A 26,272-nucleotide genomic window follows, 5' to 3' on the forward strand; every position below is an offset into this window, starting at 1 on the left:
GAGCTCTCCCAAAGGTATTTCTATAAATTACTTGGAGTTGACGAAAACAACTATTAAGTGTCGCGCAATTATCTTTATTTTATTATTTTAGCATTGAAGCTAAGCGTAGCCCAAGTACCAGCAGATAGTTCAGTGCCTTCATGTCGTAAAGTACGTGTCGTACGTACCATTGAATCTGCGAGGAACTGGATTAAATATTGGCAAAGCTTTATTGAAAACGGTGCTCTTACATGCTGGGATAGTACAAATGCTTGTGTATGTTTAAGATCATTGATCTTGTGCAGTCTTAAGTTTTAGTTTGGTCTGAAGATCAGATTTAAAGTTTTAAAAATTTTCCAGCAAAGAGAACTGTCAGGTCCTTGTTTATGATGTAAAATTTAAATGGATGCTCGGCATAAAAGTGTTTGGGATCTGGCTGGATCCTGGGGATCCGGGAACGCAGCATCAACATACCTGTAGATGCAGATGACAGTAGGGTCTCGTAGTATCGGAATGGCATTAAATTGTATGGGTGTGGGTGGGTTAACAGCTCAAAGTTTTAACAATTTTCCAGCAAATAGAATTGTCTGTTTTTGTTTAATAATTTAATAGTTAAATGGATGATCGATATATAAGCGATTGGGGCCTGCCTGGGTCTGGGGAACCGAATTAATCACCATTGTTATACCTGGAAATGGAGCAGTAACACAGGACTCGCATGCTTAAATGGATTACATTTGTAGTATAAAAGAGGCCATTAGGTTATAGTCGCAATGGAGTGTGTACACAGTTTAGATCTTTGTCTGTTTGCCGGCAAAGAGAATGGTCGAATCCTTGTTGATAATGTAATAGTTAAATGGATGATCTGCATAGAATCGAATGGGTTCCGGCTGGAACATAGGCATCGAACACATCATCATTACCATTCCTGGAAAATGGAGCAGAAAGACAGGACGCACATGATTGAATGTATTGCATTTGTTGGGATGTTAGAAAGTCGGGGCTCGCACGATTATAAGTGGAAAATGGCAGTAGTCGTTGCTTGTTAGATGAATGATTCTAAAGATGGAATTTGATTAATATATTATTTCCTCAATTTTCCACTAATTTCCAGTTGAACAATGCATAACCCTAACAAAGGAACCCGGACACAAACAACGGTCGAGGAACTTTTAATTTACATTAAAAATAGCTGCCTTTATTGATTCCACATTGAATGAGATTCTATCATAGCTCGTTGTGCGCTGCACCGGATTCAGAGGCCATCTCCTGGGGCCGCACCACAGAGCCCCAGAACAGGGGAAGGTCCGCTCGATGGACCAGAGCATAGATGAATGGATGATCGGCATGGAACTCAATGGGTTCCGCTAATGATACAATACTGCGCTTCATTCGGACCACGGCGCCTGTGGGGAAGATGCGAGAAGACAACACAAGAGACACGGATGAAGAAGTGCGACACAGGCATGCAAAGGATGGAATGCGAGTTCGGTGATCGGTGATGGAATGTAAATGGGATTGGATTAGCACTCACCAGTGGCTGCTGCCGCCTCGGTGCCCTCCTCGTTAACATCGATGAAGGCTTTGTGGATGATGGCCGACACCTTCAACTGCTCGGGACTCTGAAGCATTTTGTTGAATTCTGCATTGTTGCCGAACATCTTGGACATGCCCAGCTGGTGAGGGAGAGGGAACAACAGACATTAGAACCTGCTTGAAAGCCGCTATAAAAGATTTCGATTCCCACCTGCTTGAATACCTCTGACAGCTCCACCTGGAATTCTGCCCTGAACTTGGGCAGCTTGACCACCACCTCGGTCTTCTGCAGCGACTGGGTGATCACGGACAGCGGCGTTCCCCGTAGTTTCTCCTCCAGCACCGGCAGGCCAGTCCTGCTATTGGGCAGAACAACCAGCATGGACAAATCCGAGTCCGCGTAGGCCAATTCCAAGGCAGCGGCACCCAGGTCGGGCAGATCTGCATAGCGGAATTTTTTCTTCAAGTTCATCATCGGTACCTTTGTGCTATGGTCCTCGTTCAGGTGGAATAACTCCTGCTGAGTGGCGTGCTGGGGGAACTTGTGCTCCCAGGTGCCCTTGAAGTGGATGGCATTGACCAGGACCAGGCGCGAGTTGGCGTCCAGGGCGCTGGACGGCACCAGGTCCTTGATCAGATTATTGGTACTCTGTTCCACCCACGCGTTGATGGTGCCTGCTGCCTGTGCGCTCTCGGCAAAGTTTACGCTCTGCGCCGCCGAGAGGAACTCCTTGGTGAGCAGCTGGTTGAACTCCTCGCGAAGCGGGTATCCCTGCATCACGAAGATCTTGTTGGCTATGTGCAGGATCTGGCTCTTCTCGTAGGCGGCCAGCACTTGGTGGAAACTCTGGGCTATCTTTGCAGCGTCGCTCGAGACCAGTCCCAGGCCTCGGTCCAGCTCCGCGGCCGTCTCCCCCTCGGCTCCCAGGCGGGCCATGGCCGCGCAGGTCTGTATGGAGAAGGGGGAGAAGACCACGTTCTCGCCAGGCTTCAGCAGCGACAGCTTCTGGTACACGTTCAGGGAGAAGATGGCCAGCCGGCGTGAGAATTCCACTTCTGTGGTTTCTGCCATCGTGACGTCACTGGCGGTCTGGACCGGCTCGACGAACGGAGAAAGGGTGATGGTAAGGAAGAGCAGCGAGAGCAGCCAGTAAGCTGCAAGGGAAAGAGTGGAATGAGCTTTGATTTCATATGAAGATTTGTATACAATATTTATGTAATTTTTGTGGACCGATGAGTCACCTCCACAAATGTTCGTCACTATTCCACTATGTTTTGCCGTCTCGGTGGCGATTTACACGGCTCTTTTATCTGAAATATTTACTGCGTCCGCTAATTGTTGATTTGAGCTTTCTCCAGTACCGCCCCTCTTCTTTATTTTCGATTTGTTTGCTTTTGTTTTCTTTTGTCCGCTGCCCCCACGCTCTTGGTTCCAAATGAATGGCGCTCTCCGAGTGCTCATCGATTTTATGCTTTTATATCTGGCCACACCACAACAACAATTGGTTCTCTTGCCGCTCACATCCAATATATGTATGCATGTGAATATATCCAAAGTATACTAACACAAGGTGGTACATTCCCAGAAAGCTCTCTTGGACATTATGCAAGTTGGTGTATTAATTAACATTATTTAATAATAGTGATAATAAAACAAGTCATTTTTTAATTTTGATTTCACAGCTGCACAAAAAACATCTATTCTTTACTGCTTCTCTCTCGCATCAAACATGGCGTCGAAGACCAGAAAGGAGGGAGTACACACCCTTCCATAATTGTATCATGCCTATGACATCACACCAAAACTAAATAAACTGGTTCTTCTCTTTATATTTACATCCACTGCTAGTTCTCTTAGCTCTGTAACTTTAATCAACGCGCACTGTTCTCTTCTCTCGTAGCTCTCTTACCATTTAATTCCACAGGTCTATGCATTCTCCAAGGTGTACTTTTCTAGCGCTAATTAGTGCATTCAATCAACCTATTTCCACAAATGTACGTTTCATACTGACTCCAGTGTGCTCTTATCAGCCCAAGCCTGGTTCTGGCACACCGCGAGCTCCGCTTAAATATTTCTAGAATGCTGATAAGAAAACAAACCCCAATGTTTGTTTTTTACTGTTTCGAAAATACTATCGCGTAAACAATATAACTCTATGCACATTTAAAGATTAGAGTTGTATTCTTATTCAATTAATTTTAGAATAATAATTTATGATAGAATAATAATCTATGATAGAATAATAATTTATGTTACACCTCAGCCGTCACTCTTCCCACAAAGAGGATGTCATGATTGCGATCACAGATAGTATAGTAGAAGGGTCTGTTGGCGTGAAAGGCCTTTGGTCGATCCACTGGGGTGGCGGGCAGGCTTCGCATTACCATAACAGCAGCTAGTGAGAGGAATGGAAGTGTTAGTCCGGTAGAAATTCCTTTGGGCACTCACCCGTTGCGGCGGCCGCTTCCGTTCCCACCTCGTTGACATCTATGAAGGCTTTGTGTAATATCTGAGAGACCTTGATGGCCTCCTGGGACTCCAAAATCTGGCCCAGCTCGGCCTCGTCGCTGAATATACGCTTCATGCCCATCTAAGAAACGTCAAGGATCTTACATCGACTGTTTTTCAACAAACTATTAGCCAGGCTAACCTTCTTAAAGGCTGAGGACAACTCCTGCTCGAATTCGACTCTAAACTTTGGGATCTTGACATCAACTTGTATGAGGGACATTTCGGATGTAATAGCCTTTAAGGAGGTGGTCGGTAGCTTTTGCTCCAGAGTCTTCAGACCTGTACTTTCGTTGGGCAAAATTATAATCATGGATAGGTTGCAGTCTGTGTATAGCATTTTGATGGCTCTTGCCCCCAGTTTGGGCAGTTCCGCATACATAAATTTGTGCACAACCTTCATCATGGGCACCTTGATGGGCTTGCCCTTCTCCAGGAAAAACTCCTCCTCGCGCGTATCCTCCTCATCGAACCTTATGGACCAGACGCCCTTAAAGTAGATGGCATTGACTAGGACCAGGCGAGTGCTGTTGGTCAGGGCGCCCGGGCTGACAATATTCTTGATGAGCTTGTTGGTCTCCTCCTCCACCCAACTGTTGATGGTCTCCGTAGCTGAGCTGCTCCCGAAGTCGATGCTCATCGGCTTGGAGTGATACTTCTTCTCCAGAATACTGGCAAACCTCTGATTGGGCTTGCACTCCTTCATGATGAACAGCTTGTTTGCCATCTTCAGGGCCTTGCACTTCCGAAAGGCAGAGAATACAGCCTCGAGGCCATCGGCTATTTTGTCCACATTGCTGACACTGAACCGCAGTCCCTCGTCCAGTTCCCGTGCTGTGGCCGTCCCCTCCTCTGCCCCCATGCGCACCATTGCCGCACACATTTGTATGGACAGGGGCGAGTAAATGAGATTCTTGCCGGGATTCGCATTGCTTAATTGCTCATGCAGGCCATAGCCGAACTCCTCCAGGTTCTTGGTTGCACTAGGATCTGTCATCGTTGTTTATCGGAGCAACTTCTTATGCTGGAATATAATGGATGGGTTACTCATTCCCAATATCTCTCTGTAGCTTTCTCTCTTTCTCCCAGCTTTCTTCCCAGACTAGCTATCGCCTATACTACTAGAGCCTGAATCGCTCGTCTTCTGATTAATATCAGCCTAATGTTCTCTCTCTCGCGCTGAGGCACTTGCTTCCTCTCTTGGAATTTATCTAATCGAGACACAGTGCGCTCTGAGTACCGGTCTGAGTCACGATAAACACCCACACCGCTGGGCGTTAGTCAGCTCCGTACCGCCAGCCGAACACCTACCACCGAGAGCTGCACTGCTCGATTCCGTTTCCCAAATTTAATTATATTTCTATCTCCTCGTCGAGAAGTAAGTAAACAATCAATAAGAGCGTGGCTGGCATGGTGTAGAGACTCGGTTATTCTCACCTGCTGAAGCCAATCAAATCTTATCAGGGGATGTCCACGACTTCTGCCTTTCATTCCCTGCCAGTAGCAATTGGCGGATTATCGGACAGCTCCACGACACAAAGAAATTAAAAACAGATTCCAATTTGACAGAAGTTTCCAAACACTAAGCAAAATCGAAGTTTTTTTATTATCGAGTGAGGCGACTCATCATATTATAGTATATACAGTACAGTATAGTATATAGTACACACATATGTCGCCCATGCGACAATTTAACATCACGATATCTATATGGGATTGGCTATATGGGAAAAAAATTAATTAAAAGTATTTGAATGTGATTTCGACTATCGGTGCCACAACCATCCATCTATTGAACGTCTATTTGTATTCACATTTGCTGAGAAGCACATTGACATTCGAAAGTGAAAAAATACACCAAATTGATTTTAAAAAGTGAGATAAAATATATTTTTGTACTTGCAGATGACGCTGGCCGAGGATAGCAGAAATCAGTTTTCTCGGGAACTGGTGGATGCCATCACAAAGAATGTTCTCCAGCAGAGTAGCCAGCCAGGCGTCAACACAGTCTTCTCGCCGGCCTCCATACAGAGCTGTCTGACGCTGGCCTTCATGGGGGCATCTGGATCGACGGCCGAGGAGTTGCGAAAGAGCCTGCACCTGGGCCCGGGCGACAAGGCGCACATTGCCCGATCCTTTGGCGAGTTCTGGACAACCAACTGCAACTACGGCGATAGGGGACCCCTTCTGAAGTCTGTGAACCGCTTGTATGTGAACGAAACGCTGGAACTGCAGCCGGAGTTCAATGCGTTTGCCTGGGACTTCTTTAAGTCCAAGGCAGAGCCCGTAAAGTTCTCCGACGCTGTGGCCGTGACGGGGCAGATCAACTCCTGGGTAAAGGAGCAGACGGAAGACAAAATCAGAGAGCTGCTGCAGGCCGATGCGGTCAACCAGGACACGAGTGCGGTGCTCATCAACGCTCTTTACTTCAAGGGCAAATGGAAGAAGCCGTTCACTCCCGAGATCACGGAACAGGACGACTTCTTTTTGAATTTGCGAGACAGCGTTAAGGTGGACATGATGTACCAGGAGGACAAGTTCAAGTACGCCGAGCTGCCCCTCTTGCGAGCACGGGCCGTGCAGCTACCCTACGAGAACTCGAACATCTCCATGCTGATCATCTTGCCCGACACTACGTGCGGCATACTAGATCTGGAGGAGCGATTGAAGTCGGTGGATCTGGCCGATATTGAGGGGGCCATGACCTTGGATGATGTCGATATAGCCTTGCCCAAGCTGACCATCGAATTCGATGTGGATCTCAAGGACGTACTCAATCAGGTGAGAAGAGCGTGCCCCGTCTGATAATCCGAACTGATCTGATGTTTTTCGGTAGCTGGGGATATCGGAGGTATTTGGCAACGAGGCTAATCTGGACGGACTCTTCACCACAAAGACGGGGCAGAAGATCTCGGCGGCCAAGCATCGCGGATACATCAGCATCAACGAGGCAGGGTCTGAGGCAGCGGCCGCGACATGTGAGTAGATTTTCCCCTATTCCGGCAATGACGTTTCCAGCTATTTGCTTATGCTTACATGCTTCCCCTTGCAGTCATGAAAATTGTGCCGATGAGTCTGAACATGAGCAAGAAGCTGTTCAAAGTGGACCACCCATTCGTTTTCTATATACGCAGCAGCCAGGCGGTCTTCTTCGCCGGTCGCGTCGTCTCCCCCAGTGATCTGAAGAGAGAGTCCATTGCATCACTGGACACTTCAAGTTCTGCTAATATCAGCCAAGAGAGTAAATAAAAATCATTTGAGAACCCACTCAATCGTTTCAATTGAGCTGCAGTCAGAGCCCGCAATCTTCTACTAGCTCCCGTGTATAACACGTCTCAGAGCAAACTCCGCTCTATTCATAGGCACGCTCATCGGCGAACAGTTCTTTGGAGGCAATCAAATGAGATTCTACATGTGTAAGTTGGAGGCTGAGATCAATAGCTGGCTGAGTCTAAAGTTCACGCTATCCCCATCTCGCCGCAGGCCTTACGCTCTTGGCAGCCTTTGTGGCTTGCCAAGCCTCGGAGGAGATTTACCAAATACTGGCCAAAGATTATTATGCCAGCAAGAATCTCATCATCTCCCCCTTCGCCATCGATACCATCCTTAGTCTGGTCTACATGGGAGCTGCAGGCGCTACCGCCACAGAGCTGCAAAACTACCTGAAATTATCGTCAGAGGACAAGCAACTGGTGACCAGCAAGTACAACGAGGTCCTCGACGGCCTCTTCCAGCCACGAGCGGATAGTCCCACCTTGAAGCTGGCAAACCGCATTTATGTCAACGATCGTTTCCGTTTGAAGGAGGAGTATAACCAGGTGGTCCGTGACGCCTTTCATGCTGATGCACAGATGTTTAGCGTCGCCGGCGGGGTGGATCCGACAGAAAGTATCAACAAGTGGGTACAGGAACAGACGAATGGCAAGATCTTGAATCTTCTGGAGCCCAACAGCCTCAAGCCCGACGTGATGGCAGTGCTACTGAATGCCATCTACTTCAAGGGTGAGTGGCAGTCCAAGTTCGATGCCAGCAACACTCAGGAGGGCAATTTCTGGGTGACGGGAGAAGAAACGGTTCCCGTTCAGATGATGTCTCAAACGGGTTACTTTAAGGCCCGCTACTTCACCGATCTCCAGGCACAAGTGATCGAGCTCCCGTACCTGAACTCCAACCTTTCCATGTTCCTGTTCCTGCCCAAGGAACGCGATGGCCTCGGAGCTATGGAACAGAAAATCTCTGGCTTCTCTCGGCAATTGCATTGTATGGAGGCTGTTGTGAAGTTGCCTAAGTTCAAAATAGAGTGCGGCGAAGACCTTAAGGGAACCCTCCAAAAGGTAAAAAAAAAATAGTCCACTATACATGTGCCTCGTTCAACCTCACCCTTGCAGTTGGGCATCCGAGAGCTGTTCACCGACGATTCCGATCTGAGCGGCCTATTGGGAGATAAGGCCAACGGGAAGATCAGCAAATTTGCTCACAAAGCGGCTTTGGACGTCAACGAGGAGGGGGCCGAGGCCTCTGCCGCCACATGTACGTGCGATTTGCTTATCAGACCTGATTATGGGTCTATGATTATACTCACGTACATAAATGCTTATATATTTGGTGATTCACAGATGGAATGATCACCAATCGCTCGAGCTTCACCATGGTGCTTAGCTTCGATCATCCCTTTGCTTTCGTCATACGGGATCAGAGAACTATCTACTTCCAGGGTCATGTGGTCAGCCCCTGAGTAATCGTTATGCTGTATACGGATGTCAAATTAAACGAAAATATTATCAAAACATATAAACAACAAGCGGGATCGCGGCAAGGGCAGCGATTCTACTTTTATACCCGGTACTCAGTCAGTATAAATGTGAACTTATGATTTAGGTACTTTATACAATATATTTTATATAAAAATATAATGTAAGGAAGTTCTCAGGCCGAGGTACAGCTTCTCAGTCTGTCCAGGGCCCGGTCCTTCCCCACAGCAAAATTTGTTGTGTGAGGACCTAAGGGGAGAGCCGCTCGTGGCGAAAGCGCGCCCGTGGGGTTGATCGTGGGACGGTCGGGCCTGGCCCGGCCACGAGGCGTGGGTGAAGCCGTGCTTGGGAGCTGCAGAGACGGGCGTTGGGGGTCATGTGTGGCGGGAGACGGGGTTTGGGTCAGGGATCGGAAAGGTGTGGGAGAGGGGAGCCCAGCCTAGCAGATGCCGCATGATCCACGACTCACATCTGCGTCGCCGGGTCCCCCGGGCGAGGGTGTAGGAGAGGGAACCCAGCTTTGCGAATGCCGCGTGAATCCACGACTCACATCCAGCATCGCCGGGTCCCCAGGGGAGAAAGGTATAGGAGAGGGAAAACCCAGCTTGGTGAATGCCGCATGAATCCACGACTCACATCCACTTCGCCGGGCCTCCCGGGAAAAGGGAAGAGAGGGGGAGGGGGTGAGTGACTCCTACGGCGAATGTTCTGAGGCAGAGATTGGGTTGAGGTTGGTGTCTTTATTGATTTCGGATCATTTCCCTACTTAAAATCCCGAGCCTGCAGCGGGGAAATAAACGCCAAAATAAATATCATAAACAACATGTGGGCATGGATATGTAAAGAAACTGCGGGAATGTTCTGCTTATACCTGCCTACTGCACCGATCTATCCCCCAGAGCTCACATACGTGAGGTGGCTCACCCTTGTGTCCCTTCTTTGGGTCCTGTTCCCCCACGGCGGGTCCTCGTCACTTCGGTGGCTTCCTTTGCACACCGCGTGGGTGCGGTCACAGCTGGTTTCATTCACCGCGTGCGGGCGAGCCCGGCTTATTGCGTACACGGCGCGGTCCCGGCTCACTTTTCACATCTATTTTGGCTTCCGCCGCACAACCGGTCTGGCTCAGCCCTCGGAGATCACTCCCGAGCTTGGCTCGCGCTGGACCGTGCCAGGCCTCGGCTTTTCTTTTTCGCAGCTTCTCTGCCGCTTCGCTGCTGCGCCGCCTTCGACTGCCGGCCTCGGCTGCGTGGGTGTATGGCTGCGTGGGTGTATTGCCTGCTTCGCCGTCGGCTCTTTTCCTCGGCTGCGTGGGCGTAAGACCGATCGGCGGCTTCTCTGCCGCTTCGCTCTCTTTCATGTTGTCTCTTTTCGTCTGCGTATAGCCGTTCTCTTCCTTGCGTTGGCTGCGTGGGCGTAAGAGCGTATCTCTTTCGTGTTGGTTCTCTTGGTTTTTAGTTTTCTCAAATGTGCAATATTGTGGATGCAACAGATTTTCGTCCTTTGTGTGGGCGGAAGGGGGTGGGGCGAAATTTTGAGATACACGTTTTATAGTAAGATCTAACAGGAGTGCGGATACCAAATTTGGTTACTCTAGCCTTAATAGTCTCTGAGATTTTTGAATATCCCCAGATTTTCGTCCTTTGCAGGGGCGGAAGGGGGTGTGGCGAAATTTTGAAACAAACTCGTCTCGGTCCGATATATTAGGAGTGTGGATACCAAATTTGGTTGCTCTAGCTTTTGAAGTCTCTGAGATCTAGGCGCTAATGTTTTACTCTAAGCGTAGCCGTGCTACGTGTGTGTTAGAGAGAGACAGGGCGAGAAAAAATGAAATTGTTTTCTTGATGCTGGCTATAATAATAATACGATCCAATTCAGATTCCGCAGTCTTAAAGATATGGTCATTCTCTACAATTCTACGTTTTTGGTTTTCTCATATCTTTAAAATTGTGGATGCCACAGATTTTCGTCCTTTGTGGGGGCGGAAGTGGGCGGGGCGAAGTTTTGAAATATTTTTGTAGCAGTGACATATCACAGAAGACTGGATCCAAAACATCGTTGCTCTAGATCTTATAGTCTTTGAGCACTAGGCGCTGAAGGGGACGGACAGACGGACAGACGGACGGACGGACAGACGGACAGACAGACATGGCTCAATCGACTCGGCTATTGATGCTGATCAAGAATATATATACTTTATGGGGTCGGAAACGATTCCTTTTGGACGTTACACACATCCACTTTTACCACAAATCTAATATACCCCAATACTCATTTTGAGTATCGGGTATAAAAAGGCCTACTGTTTTCGGGTTTCTTAGCCTATTTCTTACTTTAATGGGTGAAAATAAGGATTCATTGTTGCTTATCTTGGTAATACTAATAATAATAGAAGTAATAAAATCGGATAATAGTGATAATGAACTGAGATAATAATGAAATTAGATAACAAGCCGTCGGGGCGGTCCCTTCAGGGGATGGTGTCGTGGTCAGTGTTGTGGAGGCTTATGCCTTCACACTCCCTTCCTACTTCGGGGTGGGGCGCGGTGAAATGCGCACCAAATTTCCGCTGATGCATACGCGGAAGCGTTGGCCGTGGTGGTGTTCTAGGCTGCGGATCCGGCTGCGCCCGTGACGCGCCGCGTTTGCCTGAGCGCTGGCGCCTTCCAGCAGGCTTTGCGGGATGCGGCGGTCAGGCGTGCTTACCCGCCAGGCGACTGGGGCGATTGGCCATTCCTGCTCCTCCTGCAGCGCGTTTAGCTCGGGCATCCCCTCGAACGCTGTGAGCAGTCCGCCCGCCTCTGCCTCTTCCAAGCCCAATGACAGGTCGCTGTCCTCCTTTGGTTGGCTCGGGTTTCCTGGTTCGGCCTCTCGGGCCGTGCAGTTCGTCGGTTCCGGGTTCGGGGCGTTGTGGTCGGTGGGAACTGGCGATAGCCACTTCATTGGTGCGTGGTCCATCGGGATTCTCCCCTCTTTCCGGGGCTGCCGCCTCCTCCTGCGCGTCCCACTCCTGCAGTCTGGCGTGCCACCCGTCGTCCCAGCTGGTGTCCGGGATGCTGCGTGATGTTGCCCGGTTCTGCTTGCGGGGTCGGGGAGTGGTGCCTTGCTTGTGGTTGGCTGGTCGTGGACCGTGGTTGCCTTGAGCTGGGCGGCGACGCACCCCTAGGATGCCCTTCCGTGCCATCCTCTGCCTCTAGAGGCTGTGCGTCGCTCGTCCTTGGGTTGTCCATGTCGGATCTGGTGGGGGGAAGAAACCTTGTTTGGTTAGAACCTGACCTGTGCCACTGATGTGCCCTGTGCCCTGGGTTTCCCTGATCGGTGCATTTTCTAGTTTCTGGCTATTTCTTACTCTAATCCCCTAAGGGGAGTTAAGCTATCTTACTGCGTGTGTACGCGGTTGCCCCTTGTGGGGCGAGGACATTACGGCAGCGCACTACCATAAGTGGCCCTCATGAACTCGCGGTTTTCCTGGTGCTGGGGTCGTCCTCATCGTTGTCTTCGTTGTCTTCTTCGTTTTCGCTGGTGAGGGTGTGCTCGACGTCGTCGCTGTTGAGGGTGTGCTCGTGGTCGTGGTAGGTCTTGAGGTCGGCTAGTCCGGCCGTTCGTCGTTGTCTTCGCGGATGCTTCTGGAGTCGTGCTATGGTGGGGGAAATAAATTTTACTACTTTGTGAGGCCCCTCATATTTGAGAGCCAGTTTGGCAGCGAAGTTGTCCGCCGCTTTGGACAGGTGATGTTGGCGTAGCATCACGAGCGTCCCGATCGTGGGTCTCCATTCGCGTCGACGTAGGTGTTAGTTCCTGCTCTGCGTCTGTGATGCCTGCTGGGTATTTTCCTGTACGATGGCGAAGATTTCCTTGTGTCGCTTGGCCTTGTCGGTTGGGATCTCTGTCACTTCGCCTAGTTCTGGGGTCGCCTCTTCGTACAAGGCTCCAGGCAACCGAGGTTCCCGGCCGAGTACGATGAATGCTGGGCTGAAGCCTGTGGTGTCCGATGTGCTGCTGTTGATGGCTAGGCTGAGTTCGGGCAGCAGCTCGTCCCATGTCCGCTGGTCTCCATCGATGTACTGGGCGATCATGGTTTTGATCGTCCTGTTGGCTCGTTCCGTGGGGTTTTGTTGTGGGGTATAGGGCTTGCTGCCACGGCGATAGGTCCTCCAGTTCCAGGGTGGTAATGGTGAGCAAGATCGCGTTCTCGTAGTCATCCGAGTCGGCTGGGCGAAACGGGTTGCGTTCCCGAGCTATCTCGGCGTCGGCTAATGGCTCCAGTTGGTAGTCCGTCGTCGGGGTTTCTGTGATCTCGTCCTGTGGTATCGGGGTTCGTGGCTTGCGTGATGTCTGTCGTGTTGGTGACTCCCGGTTCGATGAGCTGGCCCTGGATTGATCCCGCGGGGCCGCAGCTATCTTTGCTGGAGTATCCTGGTGATTCCTGGGTCCTGTTGCTGACTCCCGGTTCGACGAGCTGGCCCTGGATTGATCCAGTGGAGCCGTAGCTGTCTCTGCCAAAGTCCCTTGCTTCCTGCTGTGTCCTGTTGGTGACTCCTGGTTCGACGAGCTGGCCCTAGATTGATCCAGTGGAACCGTAGTTGTCTCTGCCAAAGTCCCTTGCTTCCTGCTGTGTCCTGTTAGTGACTCCTGGTTCGACGAGCTGGCCCTGGATTGATCCAGTGGAGCCGTAGCTGTCTCTGCCAAAGTCCCTTGCTTCCTGCTGTGTCCTGTTGGTGACTCCTGGTTCGACGAGCTGGCCCTAGATTGATCCAGTGGAACCGTAGTTGTCTCTGCCAAAGTCCCTTGCTTCCTGCTGTGTCCTGTTAGTGACTCCTGGTTCGACGAGCTGGCCCTGGATTGATCCAGTGGAGCCGTAGCTGTCTCTGCCAAAGTCCCTTGCTTCCTGCTATGTCCTGTTAGTGACTCCTGGTTCGACGAGCTGGCCCTGGATTGATCCAGTGGAACCGTAGCTGTCTCTGCCAAAGTCCCTTGCTTCCTGCTGTGTCCTGTTAGTGACTCCTGGTTCGACGAGCTGGCCCTGGATTGATCCAGTGGAGCCGTAGCTGTCTCTGCCAAAGTCCTTTGCTTCCTGCTGTGTCCTGTTGGTGACTCCTGGTTCGACGAGCTGGCCCTGGACTGATCCAGTGGAGCCGTAGCTGTCTCTGCCCAAGTCCTTTGTTTCCTGCTGTCTCCTGTTGGTTACTCCTGGTTCGACGAGCTGGCCCTGGATTGATCCAGTGGAACCGTAGCTGTCTCTGCCAAAGTCCCTTGCTTCCTGCTGTGTCCTGTTAGTGACTCCTGGTTCGACGAGCTGGCCCTGGATTGATCCAGTGGAGCCGTAGCTGTCTCTGCCAAAGTCCTTTGCTTCCTGCTGTGTCCTGTTGGTGACTCCTGGTTCGACGAGCTGGCCCTGGACTGATCCAGTGGAGCCGTAGCTGTCTCTGCCCAAGTCCTTTGTTTCCTGCTGTCTCCTGTTGGTTACTCCTGGTTCGACGAGCTGGCCCTGGATTGATCCAGTGGAGCCGTAGCTGTCTCTGCCAAAGTCCCTTGCTTCCTGCTGTGTCCTGTTAGTGACTCCTGGTTCGACGAGCTGGACCTGGATTGATCCAGTGGAGCCGTAGCTGTCTCTGCCAAAGTCCCTTGCTTCCTGCTGTGTCCTGTTAGTGACTCCTGGTTCGACGAGCTGGCCCTGGATTGATCCAGTGGAGCCGTAGCTGTCTCTGCCAAAGTCTTCGTTTTGTTGCGTTGTCCTGTTGGTGTCGGGGTTCGTGCTGGGGAACTGGCCATGGTTGGTTCCATCGGTGTCGCAGTTCTTTCCGTCGTAGCTTTCTTCGTGTCCTGTTGTGGTGGCGTAGTCCTGGGGTTGTTGCTTGATCTTGTCTGGTAGGGCTTTGTTGTCACTGCGGTTGGATGGTTCGTGGTTGGCTGTGGGGTGTTGGTCTGCGGCTGGTCTCGGATGGCAGTGGAGTCCGCAAACGTGACAGACCGTGGGCGTGGCTGGGCGGTGCATGATGGTATCGTCCCGGCGGGTTTCTGCTGCAACTTCAGCTGTAGATATGCCCGTCCGCAGTGGATCCTTGCGCGGATGCCACAGAGGAAGTCGAGCCCCAAGATGAAGTCGTCTAATACCGTGGGGAGTATAAGAAGAGATACCTGTGTTTCTTGCTGATCCAGGCGCACTGTGACTGCTATCGCTTGGTTGATCTCCTTCCTGGTTCCATCTGCCAGGCGGATCCTGGTCCTCACCTCTCGCCTGTTCTCGGTCGTCCCTATCTCCTTCGCCAGCCGCTCACTGATGAAGGATCGTGTGGCTCCAGTGTCGAGGGTGGCCGCAAATGCTCTCCCATTGATGTCCACCAGGGCAGCGATCCTTCCTCCGGTCATGCTTAATGGGTGGGTTTCTCCTGTTCCTGGGTGCGCGCCTCCGTCCATGTCCCAGTTGGGCGGAGACTCGACCCGTTTCCCGACGCTGGTTTCCGGCAGCAGTTGATGGTCCGGACCCCTCGGTGGCCACATTCCCAACAGAACAGCTTCTGTCGGTTTGTGCACGCACCACTGAAATGGCCGTTTTCCCCACAGTTCCGGCAGGCTCGTTGTACATCGATCGCTTGCTCTTCCTCCTGGCCGATTCCTCGGTTGGCGATCTCGGTTTTCCCGGGCGTCTCGTGTGTGTTGCCCCGTTGGGGGTTGGTTCCATTGCCGGTAAAGGCGGCACGGGGTCGATGGTTCTGCGTGGTCCCGATGCTGCGGAGTGCGTCTCGGTCCCGCGCGGTTTCGTAGGCCGAGACGAGCTGGGTCAATTCTGTGAGTGATCGGAAATCTTGTCTGCGCGTATTCATTTGATACTCCGGACGGAGATTTTCGTAGATCCGCTCGAGTTCCTGTTCCCGAGTATACTGGGCTCGTTGCATCATCAGACGCAACTCGATAAGGTAATCCCGGAAGGATTCCTTGGGCTTCTGTTCCCGACTTCGTATGGTGTCTCCAGCCGCTGGAAGTATCTGGGGGGCAGGAAGAATTCTAGGAATTCTTTCCGAAAGTCTGTCCAATTCTGTCCCTGCATCTGAAAAGTTCGGAACCATCCTTCGGCCTTACCTGTAAGGAGACCGGAGATGGCTCGCGGCAACTGCTCTGGGCTCCCGCCGTATGATTCCACTCGCTCCTCGAGCCTTTCGATGAACTCTAGTGGGTCCGCGTGGCCGTCGAAAGTAAATCCCCATTTCCGGAGTTTGTCCGCCAGTAACGAGTACGAGATCTCACCCCCTCCGGTGCGTGAGACCCGATGTCCCTGAGGAAGACGTGGATGTTCTCCTTCCGTGGTTGTCTGGTGGCTAGGCGTGGCCAGGGGTCCAGCGGTAGTGGGTACTGGCGCGTGGTTTTTGCTGGACGCCTCTGGTCTGGTTCCTTGGAGTGGTCCTTGGGCAGCTCGTTGTGGTTGCTCGTCCTGGGCGGCCGGTGTCTCGGTTGCTGACTCGCGGTATCCGTGGGTGGATCCTTGGCTCGTGCTGGGCAGCTCGGGTACAATTAATCGCAGTTTTGGTCCCTCCTTGCTGTCTTCCATCTTCGTCCGGCTCTCTGGCCCGGGTGACGTGGCTGGACTCCGGTGGTCCCTGGGGCTCGGTATGTTCCCAAAGTGCGTAGCCAATTCGTCCAGCCTTGCCTGCACGGCTTCGGGGTGCCCAGGGCGTGCGATGAATGCGGTGATCCGGCTCCGTAGGTCCTCTACAGTCCCAGTTTCTCCTAGTCCAAACTCCTTAGCTAGGCTCTGCAGCTTGTCCTTCCTGCGGGACGCTATCCAGCGGATGTTCATCCTGATCCTGGTACACTAATCGGGGCACCGGTACGAGTCCTTATCAGCACGGTACTGGGTCTGGGGCTTCTGTACTAGGATACGCGAGTCCTGTTCGAAGGACAGGCGGCACGGTACTGGATCGGTGATCCTATACTAGGATACACGGCACTGGGGTGGGGGATCCTGTTCGAAGGGCACGCGGCACGGTACTAGATCGGTGATCCTGTACTAGGATACACAGCACTGGGTTGGATGATCCTGTCGAAGGATACGTGGCGCGGTACAGGGAAAGGTTCTGTCTGACTGCTCGGTGGTAACTGTGTGACTGCTCGGTAACAACTACCTGACTGCCCGGTAATGACTGTCTGACTGCTCGGTAACAACTGCCTGACTGCCCGGTAATGACTGTCTGACTGCTCGGTAACAACTGTCCTGACCGGTGTTCCTGCTCCGCCTTATATTGGCCGTGGCCATGACTTTGTGGCCGAGGGCTCCTCTGCCATGTAGCTGCTCCTCTGCGATCGCCGGCTGTCCCTCGCTGCTCCGTTGTTCTACCGCTGCTTCGCTGCTTGGCTGCTCTGTCACTGCTTGGCTGCTCTGTCACTGTCTCGCTGCTCTGTCACTGCCTCGCTGCTCTGTCACTGCTTGGCTGCTCTGTCACTGTCTCGCTGCTCTGTCACTGCCTCGCTGCTCTGTCACTGCCTCGCTGCTCTGTCGCTGCGCCTTCTCCGCTCTGCCGCTGCCACGTTGCTCTGTCGCTGCTACTTATCCGCTCTGCCGCTGCCTCGTTGCTCTGTCGCTGCTGCTTTGCTGCTCTGCCGCTGCGCCGCTGCTGCTGCTTTGCTACTCTGTCGCTGGTGCCGCTTTGTCGCCGTCGCGTGCCAAAGTTTTAGGCGCCGTCCGCGGCCATTTTCTCCCGGCACGCGGTGCTGTGTCTTCGGCGTCTCTCCCCGTCTCTTTCTGTCGCGTATGTGGCTGGCCGCGTGGTTTTTCGCGTCTCTCCCCGTCTCTTTCTGCCTCGTAGGTGGCTGGCTACGTGGTTTTTATACCCGATACTCAAAATGAGTATTGGGGTATATTAGATTTGTGGTAAAAGTGGATGTGTGTAACGTCCAGAAGGAATCGTTTCCGACCCAATAAAGTATATATATTCTTGATCAGAATCAATAGCCGAGTCGATTGAGCCCTGTCTGTCTGTCCGTCTGTCCGTCCGTCCGTCCGTCCGTCTGTCCGTCCGTCCGTCCGTCCGTCCGTCCGTCCCCTTCAGCGCCTAGTGCTCAAAGACTATAAGAGCTAGAGCAACGATGTTTTGGATCCAGACTTCTGTGATATGTCACTGCTACAAAAATATTTCAAAACTTCGCCCCGCCCACTTCCGCCCCCACAAAGGTGGGGAATCGGTGAGGATGACCATATCTTCTACAGTGCAAAATCTGAACCAGATCGAATAATGATTATAGCCAGAATCAAGAAAACAATTTCATTCTTTCTCGCTCTGTCTCTCTCTAACACACAGGTTTCATGGTCGGTTTTGTCAATTGCAAAATATGAGTTCAAGGATCTCAGAACCTATAAAAGCCAGAGCAACCAAATTTGGTATCCACACTCCTGTGATATCGGACCTTGACCGTTTCGTGTCCAAATTTCGCCACACCCCCTTCCGCCCCCGCAAAGGACGAAAAACTGGGGCATCCACAAATCTCAGAGACTATTAAGGCTAGAGTAACCAAATTGGTATCCGCACTTCTGTTAGATCTCACTATAAAACGTATATCTCAGAATTTCGCCCCACCCCCTTCCGCCCCCACAAAGGACGAAAATCTGTTGCATCCACAATATTGCACATTCGAGAAAACTAAAAACGCAGAATCATAGATAATGACCATATCTATCAGATTGCTGAATCTGGATCAGATCAGATCATTTTTATAGCCAAAAGGAACAAATAAATTTGCACTGGCTACGCAGCCCCCGACGTCACGCTCAGACTGATTTTCTGTCTCTCTCGCACGCACTCCTTGTCGTGTCGTTTAATATTAGCGGCGTCTGCCGGAGGAGAGCCATACTGACTTAGTATCGGGTATAACTGTAGAGTTGCGGTCTCCGCAGCAACTCACAACGTTCCCCCTCGTTTTTTTTTTCCCGCGTGGTTTTCGCCGGCGCGTCTGGGACACGTGCCGGCGGCTGTTGCTTGGGGGGTATTAGAGAAACCAGCCTCAGCTTTACATAAGTCGAGGGATCAAAGATTGGTGCTGGCTATTCGCCGGGACTCTGATTTTTGGCTGCTAATCACTGATTTTAAGTTTTCCTTCCTTTTCTCCTGCTGCTTTTTCTGATCCGTGGCTCCGAAGCATCGTTTGCTGTTTTGCTTTTGTGGGTCTTGCCTTTTAATTGTTGGCTGCTGCTTGGTTCCCTTTTCACTTTTAACCATAGCTCACAAATAACTGTTGACACTTTCGGCGTGTCTGATAAAAACCTCTCATTGACGGACACATTGAGAAAATGGACTGAAAAGACCCGATCAAATCTGTTTTTGCTCAACTCGCTCTTCGCTCAAGCAAAGATCGATTTTTTCACTTCTCTTTTGTTCCTGTTTTTCACTGAGCATCTTGTCGCGAGTGAACGAACAAAGTGCCTTTTGCGTATGTATGCGTGCTTGTACGTGTGATGCTTATGGCAACTATCAATTTTTGTGAATTCTATACGGTTTGACTATTGGAGCTTAAAATGAATCGTGAAAAGCAAAACGAAAATGTTCGTTTGCCAATTTTGCAAATAAATATACATATTACAATACAATAGCCCAAAAGATGCGGAAAACATGAATAAATAAACATATACACGAAAAAAAAACCAAAAACACTTTACTCAGACACTTTTTTGGTTCTGCTCATCTAAAGACACTTTTGCTGTGAGCGCTTGACCAAAGTGTCTTTCTAAGTTGTTATTGTGAGACAGGATCGTGTGTCGGGCTCACCCGAAAACCCGAAACACATAACACAAGCGAAGAGACAAAAAGTGTTCTGCTCAGTGAGAGACCGTGTCTTCGTGGTCTTTTTCGGTTTTGTCAGTGACGAGACAGCAAAGGGAAAAAGTGTTGACCGTCGTTTGCGAGCTATGCTTTTAACTGCTTTTCACTTATTCCCTATGCTCACCGACTCTCCCCTCGTGAGTCCCTGCTCGGGCGCCATATGTAAGGAAGTTCTCAGGCCGAGGTACAGCTTCTCAGTCTGTCCAGGGCCCGGTCCTTCCCCACAGCAAAATTTGTTGTGTGAGGACCTAAGGGGAGAGCCGCTCGTGGCGAAAGCGCGCCCGTGGGGTGGATCGTGGGACGGTCGGGCCTGGCCCGGCCACGAGGCGTGGGTGAAGCCGTGCTTGGGAGCTGCAGAGACGGGCGTTGGGGGTCATGTGTGGCGGGAGACGGGGTTTGGGTCAGGGATCGGAAAGGTGTGGGAGAGGGGAGCCCAGCCTAGCAGATGCCGCATGATCCACGACTCACATCTGCGTCGCCGGGTCCCCCGGGCGAGGGTGTAGGAGAGGGAACCCAGCTTTGCGAATGCCGCGTGAATCCACGACTCACATCCAGCATCGCCGGGTCCCCAGGGGAGAAAGGTATAGGAGAGGGAAAACCCAGCTTGGTGAATGCCGCATGAATCCACGACTCACATCCACTTCGCCGGGCCTCCCGGGAAAAGGGAAGAGAGGGGGAGGGGGGTGAGTGACTCCTACGGCGAATGTTCTGAGGCAGAGATTGGGTTGAGGTTGGTGTCTTTATTGATTTCGGATCATTTCCCTACTTAAAATCCCGAGCCTGCAGCGGGGAAATAAACGCCAAAAAAAATATCATAAACAACATGTGGGCATGGATATGTAAAGAAACTGCGGGAATGTTCTGCTTATACCTGCCTACTGCACCGATCTATCCCCCCAGAGCTCACATACGTGAGGTGGCTCACCCTTGTGTCCCTTCTTTGGGTCCTGTTCCCCCACGGCGGGTCCTCGTCACTTCGGTGGCTTCCTTTGCACACCGCGTGGGTGCGGTCACAGCTGGTTTCATTCACCGCGTGCGGGCGAGCCCGGCTTATTGCGTACACGGCGCGGTCCCGGCTCACTTTTCACATCTATTTTGGCTTCCGCCGCACAACCGGTCTGGCTCAGCCCTCGGAGATCACTCCCGAGCTTGGCTCGCGCTGGACCGTGCCAGGCCTCGGCTTTTCTTTTTCGCAGCTTCTCTGCCGCTTCGCTGCTGCGCCGCCTTCGGCTGCGTGGGTGTATTGCCTGCTTCGCCGTCGGCTCTTTTCCTCGGCTGCGTGGGCGTAAGACCGATCGGCGGCTTCTCTGCCGCTTCGCTCTCTTTCATGTTGTCTCTTTTCGTCTGCGTATAGCCGTTCTCTTCCTTGCGTTGGCTGCGTGGGCGTAAGAGCGTATCTCTTTCGTGTTGGTTCTCTTCGCCTTCGTATAGCCGTGGTGTGCGTCTCTCTTCGCTGCGTGGCCGTAGTGTGCGTCTCTCTTACGTGTTGGTTCTCTTAGTTCTAATAAGTAAAAAAGGCCTACTGTTTTCGGGTTTCTTAGCCTATTTCTTACTTTAATGGGTGAAAATAAGGATTCATTGTTGCTTGTCTTGGTAATACTAATAATAATAGAAGTAATAAAATCGGATAATAGTGATAATGAACTGAGATAATAATGAAATTAGATAACAAGCCGTCGGGGCGGTCCCTTCAGGGGATGGTGTCGTGGTCAGTGTTGTGGAGGGTTATGCCTTCACAATAATTAAACGGCGGAATTGGTATTCTCTCTCTCTCTCTCTTTTAGAATCTCTGATCTTAAAAGGTAAGAATTGATGAGAGAGTGCGAGCTCTCTCTCAATTTTAAATTTTTCAACCTATCTTGTGAGATGGAAAAAACATAGATTGAGAGAGAGGAACCCCGACCGCTAGTTATGTTTTAGGAAATTTTATTTTCCTTTGCAACATACTGGTTCTTATTTATTTTCATACCCGATAATCAATTCCTACTGATCACAGTTTTCGACTCGAGTAGGCCCATTTGACTTGTTGCCTCGAACCCCCAAATGAGGATTTTTTGCGGAAGGTGGCATTTTTCGGCCCACCGGAATTGGAGTACCCAATTTCACCGAGGTCCAAGGTGATCTCAACGATTCAAACAGTTCTTGATCAGCATCAATAGCCCAGTCTATTGAGCCCTGTCTGTCTGTCCGTCCGTCCGTCTGTCCGTCTGCCCGTCCCTATCAGCGCCTAGTGCTGAAAGACTACAAGAGCTAGAGAGCTACAAGAATCCCACAAAGGGCGGGGATGCCACACAATTTCAAAGATACGAGAAAACCGAAAACGCCGAATCGTAGAGGATGACTATATCTTCTGAGCCAGGTCGTATAATTATTATAGCCAGAATCAATAAAAAAATTTCATTCTCTCTCGCTCTGTCTCTCTCTAACACACAGGTTTCATGGTCGGCTTTGCCTATTGCAAAATATGAGTTCCCAGATCTCAGAGACTATAAGAGCTAGAGCAACCAAATTTTTGATCTATGAGATTGCTGAATCTGGATTAGATCGGATCATTTTTATAGCCAAAAGGAACAAATTAACTTGCAGTGGCTACGCAGCGCCCGACGACATGTTCAGACACGTTTTCTGTCGCTCCCGCACGCACACATTGTCGCTCAATGTAGCCATATTGACTATGTATCGGATATATGTATGTACATGTAGAGTTGCGGTCTGCGCAGCAACTCACAACGTTCCCTCTCGGTTTATTTGTACGAATGTGCGATTCATATACATATGTACAGTTTATTTTATTGTTTATTTAGGTATACAGAAACCCTATGGGTTATTACTCTTATCATGAATTTTATCATGCTTATTCATAGCTACATCCCACGGCCTGTTACATATTTAATATTAATATTTTTTTACATATTTATGGAGGCCAGTAGTGCAACTTTGACTTCTTAGCGTCAATCCATCTGTGAATCACCAAATATATAATCATTTATGTACGTTAGTATAAATCGTAACCATGTTCATGTGTGAACACCCGTAGAAGATAAAATAAATTTTCTAAATTCAAAACATGGCAGCTGAAAAATATAGCGTTTATTGCAAGATTTTTCATTGTGGGAATGAGTTTTAAAAAGGCCTTCATCTAAAGCCATATATTTATGTACATATGTATGTACATGTTAAACTGCCACTTTAACGTCCTCTTTTATATGATTAAGCATATTTGATTTTCATAACTCATATTGTATATCAATGGAATAATCGTTCATAAATGTATTCTAAGTTAAAAAAATCTAATGGTTATTGCAATTATTAAAACTTAGATATTAAAAGAGGAGATATTTTTTAAATATTTGAAGTGAATCTTCAAATTCCAAAGCGGAGTGCATGTACATACATATGTATGCATGTAAATTACACGAGTAATTGTCAAAATATGTGTTAAAATAGAAAAAGAGACAACACGTCAGCTGTTCAGTGGCTGTTTAGTGAGGCTAAAGAAGTTAGTTTTCTCTAGAACGTCGGGCTGTATATGTATATCTCTCTGGCTGAAGTCCGGCATTCTAAATTTACTAGCATTCTAGTATTGGGAACTCCGACTATCAATTCTTCGTATTTCGTAGGTGTGGAAGTAAGTAAGATACATATATATATTTTTATATGGAAAACTGTTTCAATGTCAATGTTGTTGATGCTTAGTTCTAAACAAAACGAGGGGGAACGTTGTGAGTTGCTGCGGAGACCGCAACTCTACATTTATACCCGATACTTAGTCAGTATGGCTCTCCTTAGGCAGACGCCGCTAATATTAAACGACACGACAAAGAGAGAGACAGAAAATCAGTCTGAGCGTGACGTCGGTCGCTGCGTAGCCACTGCAAATTAATTTGTTCCTTTTGGCTATAAAAATGATCCGATCTGATCCAGATTCAGCAATCTGATAGATATGGTCATTATCTATGATTCTGCGTTTTTAGTTTTCTCGAATATGCAGTATTGTGGATGCAACAGATTTTCGTCTTTTGTGGGGGCGGAAGGGGGTGGGGCGAAATTCTGAGATATACGTTTTATAGTGAGATCTAACAGAAGTGCGGATACCAAATTTGGTTACTCTAGCCTTAATAGTCTCTGAGATTTGAGGATGCCCCAGATTTTCGTCCTTTGCGGGGGCGGAAGGGGGTGTGGCGAAATTTGGACACGAAACGGTCAAGGTCCGATATCACAGGAGTGTGGATACCAAATTTGGTTGCTCTGGCTCTAATAGGTTCTGAGATCCTTGAACTCATATTTTGCAATTGGCAAAACCGACCATGAAACCTGTGTGTTAGAGAGAGACAGAGCGAGAAAGAATGAAATTGTTTTCTTGATTCTGGCTATAATAATTATACGATCTGGTTGAGATTTTACACTCTAGAACATATAGTCATTTTCTACGATTCTTCGTTTTTGGTTTTATCGTATCTTTAAAAATGTGGATGCCACAGATTTTCGTTCTTTGTGGGGGCGGAAGTGAGCGGGGCGAAGCTTTGAAATATTTTTGTAGCAGTGACATATCACAGAAGTCTGGATCCAAAACATCGTTGCTCTAGATCTTATAGTCTTTGAGCACTAGGCGCTGAAGGGGACGGACGGACGGACGGACGGACGGACGGACGGACGGACGGACGGACAGACGGACAGACAGACAGGGCTCAATCGACTCGGCTATTGATGCTGATCAAGAATATATATACTTTATGGGGTCGGAAACGATTCCTTCTGGACGTTACACACATCCACTTTTACCACAAATCTAATATACCCCAATACTCATTTTGAGTATCGGGTATAAAAAGCATAAATAGCACCAAATAGAGTGCGTGCGGGAAGAGTGGATATTAAGGGAGTATTCCAGTTTCTCAGTATCTTGAGAATTAAGAGAGAATTTTTAAGAGAAATGCATGTGGCTGAGAAGCATGTTAAAACCAGAATCAGCACAGATAACGATAAAAATAAAAATATTTCTGTGAGTACGTATATAAGGAGATCACGGAATTTGGGTAGATCATTCAGCTTCATCATGTTGGGTAGGAGACACTAATTTTTTATCGTAGGACTTCCCATCTAATCACTTTGTGTGATACTTTTTCCCACGTCTTTCCCCAGCTTCCGAGCACACAGCATCCAAGGCCGCACTCTCACTGTTGCTCCTCCTGGGCTCTGTTCTGACTATGGCCAAGTCCGTTAACAATTCCAGTAGCTCCGCAGGCGATGGAAAGTTTTCCTTAGAGCTTTTCGGACACCTGGCGAAGTCGGAGGCTGGTGGAAATCTCGTGTTCTCGCCGTCGTCTATCAGCACAGGCCTGGCTTTTGTAATGTGCCAGAAATTCATATTCGTAGAGGTGTGAGATTGTATGTACGGATGGAGGTTGTACATACTTTTTTTGACGGTCAGACACCAATAGTATAGCAGGATTTCGGAACGTGTACCTCTAGCTATGCTCTAACTAGCTCGCCGGAATGTCGTGGGATCTTTCCTACTCTCCTATCTGCTATACGAACACATTCGCAAAGATGTTTTAGGTACACTTGATTTAATGTTCAAAAGGAACTCTACAAAATAAATCAAAAAGAAAAGAATGTGAATTTTAACTAACTGGTTAACCGACTACCGACAAATAGTCAGGCTATATTCCGTCGCTCTTGGGGAACTCAGATGACTTTGACCCCTTCTCTACCCTCCCTACCTTTGTATGCCGTTTAATCGACAGCATAACCCTAATCGAGCGCATCTCTATTTGATCATCGGACTTCCTCAGGCTCTACTCAGGACAAACACGAAAGGTTTAATGTTCCATTATTATCTACTAATTATTATTTAATAATTCAAAATTTAAGGGTTTGGACTTCATGGTTTTCCAGATAAGTATAAACTTAGCATAAAGTAATTAAATAAAGAAGGAGGAAATAGTAGCAGGTTATACCTAGTTATATGTGTATATGTATATAGGACTTATGTGTAGAGAATATGGCGTAAAAGAAATTAAATTGGAAAGAAGAGAAAAATATGATAATTATATAACTAGAAGGCAAACGTGAAAGTAAAATTAGTAGCCGATCCGCTTTAAATTATGGCACGGATATGGTTGTTTTATATACCGGAATAGAAGTTTTATAAGACAGATATATATTTCGAAAATACTCGAGAATTCCGTTTAAGGAAGTTCGTAACTCACTCATACTTTATACGAATTATCCGGCGTGTCCGTTGAGCTCAAGGGGCGACGTAGGAACATATTCTGAGGAAGGGAGAAAAATTATGAATAGACAGGTCTTCACTTCTAATTCGGATGAAACACCGATTTTCTTTCCATTTCAATACCCGTACGACGACGATTTGCCACTCAACGGCTGATCTTAAAAAAAATGTGGTTTTCATTTGCGCTAATTTCTAATTATGGGTAATTATATACATTATTGGTTTTTTATACCCGATACTCAAAATGAGTATTGGGGTATATTAGATTTGTGGTAAAAGTGGATGTGTGTAACGTCCAGAAGGAATCGTTTCCGACCCCATAAAGTATATATATTCTTGATCAGCATCAATAGCCGAGTCGATTGAGCCCTGTCTGTCTGTCCGTCTGTCCGTCCGTCCGTCCGTCCGTCCGTCCGTCCGTCCGTCCGTCCCCTTCAGCGCCTAGTGCTCAAAGACT

General features: G+C 49.2%; 4 protein-coding genes across 4 annotated transcripts in view; 2 read left to right on the forward strand and 2 right to left on the reverse strand.

Annotated features, from left to right (window-relative positions):
- Positions 1–825: 825 nt before the first annotated feature.
- On the reverse strand, positions 826–5,206 carry LOC108159992. Its single transcript, XM_017293703.2, has 8 exons — positions 4,167–5,206; positions 3,965–4,106; positions 3,773–3,911; positions 3,426–3,442; positions 1,727–2,670; positions 1,514–1,655; positions 1,161–1,385; positions 826–907 (listed from the first exon to the last, which is right to left on the reverse strand). Exons 1-7 carry the CDS (start codon positions 5,019–5,021, stop codon positions 1,207–1,209), a joined length of 2,418 nt encoding a protein of 805 aa, XP_017149192.2. The 5' UTR covers positions 5,022–5,206; the 3' UTR covers positions 826–907; positions 1,161–1,206.
- Positions 5,207–5,297: 91 nt separating this feature from the next.
- Positions 5,298–8,874, forward strand: LOC108159993. The gene is made up of 8 exons (XM_017293709.2): positions 5,298–5,402; positions 5,930–6,805; positions 6,861–7,002; positions 7,077–7,270; positions 7,341–7,440; positions 7,508–8,358; positions 8,413–8,554; positions 8,641–8,874. Exons 2-8 carry the CDS (start codon positions 5,930–5,932, stop codon positions 8,757–8,759), a joined length of 2,424 nt encoding a protein of 807 aa, XP_017149198.2. The 5' UTR covers positions 5,298–5,402; the 3' UTR covers positions 8,760–8,874.
- Positions 8,875–11,077: 2,203 nt separating this feature from the next.
- LOC117187843 lies at positions 11,078–21,318 on the reverse strand. The gene is made up of 2 exons (XM_033390716.1): positions 20,506–21,318; positions 11,078–12,009 (listed from the first exon to the last, which is right to left on the reverse strand). The coding sequence occupies exon 2, from the start codon at positions 11,728–11,730 to the stop codon at positions 11,299–11,301; it is 432 nt and encodes a 143-aa protein (XP_033246607.1). The 5' UTR covers positions 11,731–12,009; positions 20,506–21,318; the 3' UTR covers positions 11,078–11,298.
- Positions 21,319–24,636: 3,318 nt separating this feature from the next.
- The window catches only part of LOC108160828 (serine protease inhibitor 42Dd), a 32,679-nt gene continuing 31,043 nt past the window's right edge, over positions 24,637–26,272 (forward strand). The window contains exons 1-2 of the mRNA XM_033390587.1: positions 24,637–24,643; positions 24,723–24,891. Of these exons, the coding sequence (XP_033246478.1) occupies positions 24,637–24,643; positions 24,723–24,891 (176 nt within the window). The remainder of the gene's footprint in view (positions 24,644–24,722; positions 24,892–26,272) is intronic.

This window comes from Drosophila miranda, chromosome 3 (genome assembly GCF_003369915.1).
Source record: "Drosophila miranda strain MSH22 chromosome 3, D.miranda_PacBio2.1, whole genome shotgun sequence".
Classification (NCBI taxonomy): Eukaryota; Metazoa; Arthropoda; class Insecta; order Diptera; family Drosophilidae; genus Drosophila; species Drosophila miranda.